Source organism: Elephantulus edwardii, unplaced genomic scaffold (assembly GCF_000299155.1).
Source record: "Elephantulus edwardii isolate Elephantulus edwardi_28Jun2011 unplaced genomic scaffold, EleEdw1.0 scaffold00036, whole genome shotgun sequence".
NCBI lineage: Eukaryota > Metazoa > Chordata > Mammalia > Macroscelidea > Macroscelididae > Elephantulus > Elephantulus edwardii.
This window is the reverse complement of record NW_006399786.1, coordinates 16,141,161-16,145,441: the sequence shown is the minus strand read 5'-3', so window position 1 is coordinate 16,145,441 and position 4,281 is coordinate 16,141,161. Positions and strand designations below refer to the sequence as shown.

The 4,281-nt window shown below is 36.9% G+C and overlaps 1 protein-coding gene across 1 annotated transcript in view; it reads right to left on the bottom strand.

Annotated features, from left to right (window-relative positions):
* Positions 1-3,249: 3,249 nt before the first annotated feature.
* TP53INP1 (tumor protein p53 inducible nuclear protein 1) overlaps positions 3,250-4,281 on the bottom strand; it is a 7,269-nt gene continuing 6,237 nt past the window's right edge. The window contains exon 3 of the mRNA XM_006884577.1: positions 3,250-3,529. Coding sequence (XP_006884639.1) covers positions 3,283-3,529 — 247 coding nt within the window. The 3' untranslated portion in view covers positions 3,250-3,282. The remainder of the gene's footprint in view (positions 3,530-4,281) is intronic.

Here is a 4,281-nt window from a genome sequence, read left to right as displayed (position 1 = left end):
CATATAGAGGCAATATTATTTCTTTGAGGAGGAAAAAATAACCAAGTTAGATTCAGTGAAGACATGAAAGTTACAAATCTCTTTTTCACAGATTTGGGAAGGAAAAAAGAAAATGCTGAAAGGTCCTCTCAATTTAAGCAAACTGTCTTCTCATTAGAATGAAAGTACTGACACAACAGAAAGAACATGTAAACAGGAACAGTTTGCAAACCAGGAAAAATAAGTCTGGGACCAGAAAAATTAATGTTAGGGAAGACCAAACCTCCCTGCAATGGGAAATAAAAAAATCCAATTGCTTTGCACTTCTGCAGATCCTCCTCCTCTCCTCACACACACAGGCAATCGTATAAATGCATTGCCATAGATGATAAAAGATGGCTCACCTTCAGTTTATAGGGCAGTACATAATTCAGTTAGTCAAGGAAGAAACAGTATTAACAAAAACAAACTTTGAAAACATGGTGCACTGTAAAAACTGAGAAACTCATTCGCAAAGCACTGCATGGGTGTCTTCCAGACTTCTCCCAAAGTAACATTCTATGTTATCAGTTTAGAATCTGTCATAGCTACCAAATCCAGAGGGTGTTATAGCTCACTGCTTACATTTTAAATAATATACACTAAGGTAAGCCACTGCAAACTGCTATTTACAACAGCAAAAAAATAACTCAAAATACATTTTGGCCAAGTTTAAAAAACATACTTAACAGATCAGCATAATTTAGTATTGGTTGTGGTCTTATATCTTTCACATAGCAGATATCAAATGAACACCTAAGGACAAAGAACTTCAATTCAATTATGTAAACCATTTTCTTCAACTCCTGTAGGTCCCAATTTTAGACAGAAACTTCTGATACTGCTAAATGACAGGATGATATAAAAACTGGTGTGGTAACTCTTACTCTTGGGTGAGAGTGGAGGTGCAAGAGAGGAAACAACTCCCAACAGCTGAAATAATTTGCTTTCTGGGCGCAAAACTAGGCCCAGATAAGACAAACAAAAAGTCAGTACAACCGATAAAGATGTAAATATATTTAGAGAACCAGGAAATCTGGGGGAAAGGTAAAAAAGACCTTTCATTGCAGTTTTATATACAAATTAGTTCATACACAGGGCTGATTTTCTGTTCTCTTTTGAGGTACTAACTTGCTAATAAGTACTAATGACTTTCATAACTGTATGGAAGAGCCCCCATGTATTCAGATGCTTGCATCCAGAAAATATTTAGCTGGTATATTTTCAAGTTACAAAAAAACGGCCCTAAAACAGACATCATAAAATACACTTTCAGAAAAACATCACCTATCTCCCAACTATGGTAAACACAAAATAGCTTCTAGCTCAGTTTGACAAAACTTTACAGACTTGGCCCCTAGGACAAAAACCAAATAAATAAAGGGGTACTCAAAATGAAAAGGGAATGGAGGGAGAAGGGGGTAATCTAGACCCTTGTTCTAAAGAAACATTCCTGGCACATTACCAGCTCAAGTGGAAGAACAATTTAGCAACACCATTTATTCCAACGACTCTAGACTAGTGAGGAAAGAGCACAGCTAGCTCTTCACTGAAGGGGAGGATGCAGGAACAGCCTCCCATGGTACCCTGTACCAAACTGCTACAGGATTACTGAAAACTAGAATACTTCACATAACTATGTGCATTTTTCCCCCTTGAAAATCTTTTATAGATGTATACTATTAAGAGTTGCAGAGGACCTGGAAAAATAAGCTGTTTATGAAGGGGATACTACTGTCAGTAGATTGTGCTTTTGATTTTAAGATGAGTTTGCTTAACATGAAGGGGAAATCAGTGAATCTGAATGGCTCAAAAAAACCCATCACAACTGCTAAAATATAAAGTGACAGGCTAGAGGTGAAGGAGTAGGTTTTCTGTGTCAAGTTAACTGGCCTATGTGTGACTTGAACCCTGAACCTGGACTCATTAGCACCAACACTCTCAAGAATAGTTGTGGTAAGGAAAAAAAATTTCCACAGGCCCCACTGCTATCATTCAATTCAGTAGAGACGCCCTCAGAATTTCACACAGGGTCCAATACTGGGCAGCACACACTCCCACTTCACATCAGTATACAGTCCTCACAACAACTCTGAGGGAGGGAAATATTACTCCCCTCCTGGTGTAAGGAAGAGAGGTCAAAAGTGTTTAAAGGTTTGGCCTGAAGCCCAAGAGAACTAAGAATGAACTCCGGGAAACTAACTTATTGCTCTTTGTTTAAATGCTGGAAAATCTTTTATCTCACCTACTTCAATCTTCCATATTTGCTACTTGGCAGAGCAGGCTTTCCCACAGAGGGGGATTTATCAATGGATGTGGAAATACAAAGTCTATCTCTTCTCTTTGGGCAGATACGAAAACAAGTGCCAGGCACAGTACTTCTGGACATAGAGCTGATGTGAAGTGGGAGGTAGGCAAAGTAGCAGGAGAATAATCAGAACCATTTAAAATGCTAGGCTAATGGGTGAGTTATAGACATTTTCCCAAATAAAATTTCACAGGTTTGATTTAATCCTTCTGTATATTAAACAAATGCTTTTGTCTCAGGATACCTGTAATATCTGTACCACGTCACAGAGTCACATCAGAATTACTAAACACACTGTTCACCAAAACTTATTGTACCTGAATTCCAAAATGAACTGTTTGACTAACTGGGGGAAAAAACCCAAACAAAACAAAACAATCCAAACCATACATACAGAAATCAAGTTTTCATTTTTTTAAAAAAGTATAGCCATAATTCCATTATATCCATGGCAACTATCACATTTGTTAATGCTCATGTTAGTGTGTGTAAAAATGCACTCAAATACAGAAAAGATTATCAAGTACTGGTCAATAAAGTGTATAGCTGACCCTGAGAATAAATTTTTGCTTACTTAAAAGAATGATGAAGTAATACAAAATAAAAACAAAACTGAAAGATGCCTATTCTCTCACTTGGGAAGAAATGTCTTCAAGATGCTAACATAAATACACCTTAATAGGCTTAAAGACATTCCCAAACACCCAACACTGTAATCGTATTGATATGTTTCCAAAAACATTCTGGAAAAGAATGAGAAAAAAAGTAAATATTAAGAGAAAGGCATTATGCAATACACAAGCACGTAAATGGTTTTCAGGATAGTGTCTAAACTTTACACTGATAAAACTATGTGATTGGTCATCAGTTGGCTGTAAAGAGACTACATCTTCACTGTACATCCATACACACACACCTACAAACCAAGAGAAGCCAACCAACAAAACTTGAAATTCTTAGTAATTGTACTGACGTGGGCAAGGCTGATGAACAACCCAGCTATTGTGCTTGACTTGCCGAGAGTGGCAATCCCTGGTAAGATTTTGGCGGCGAAGGCTATTTCTGGTCAGAGACTGTCTTTCACTGTGTTCTTTTATCCACTGGGAAGGACGAAAGCTCTTGGGTTGTTCCAGAAAAGCTGTAGCAGCAAGAGCTGTAACATAGCAATGAATGTGCTGCCCTATTTCATGTTCAGCTTCCACTCTGAAACAGAAAGGGAACAGTATGTGTGGGTGTGTTTGTAATAAAAACTGGGAAAAATTTCCAAAAAATTTATAGTCTTCCTGCCACATCTTTTACCAAGATTTTTTTTACAGTTTTAGCAAATCCTGTTCATCATCTTTGACTCATCTGTACAACACGTCTGTACCCTTCTATATTGTTGTTATGCACATTACATATTACATTATGGTGAGTCTATAGTAATTGTAAATATCTGTTCCTTTATATAGCTATTATTTTTTAAAATTGTCGCTTTGCAATTTAAATTGCCACACTGTTTACTGCTGAAGAAGGCACAGTATCTTACAGCTGACAGAAAAATTTCTATTTTATGATCATAATCACAAGAAATCTACTAAAATGCTACAACTTACATTAATAGACATATGCTATAAAAACCTCAACTTGTTACGGAAACAGAATATGTTACTTTCACCTTGAATGACTTTCAACTATGCATAAACTCACATGAATAAGCCTTTTTCTGGGAGAACCAACTCTTACTGAATATCTTAATTTGTTAGCTCCTTTGTAAATATTTGTGTATGTGAATTACCACTATACTCTTAAATGACAACTATTTTAATTTCCAAATTTTATTGACTAATGAGAAAGCTGTTAACAATGCGTTATGCAGATAACACAACCCTGCTTGCTGAAACTGAGGAGGACCTCATGCACTTGCTGCAGAGGGTCAAGGACTGCAGCCTTCAGTATGGACTGAGGCTCAATGT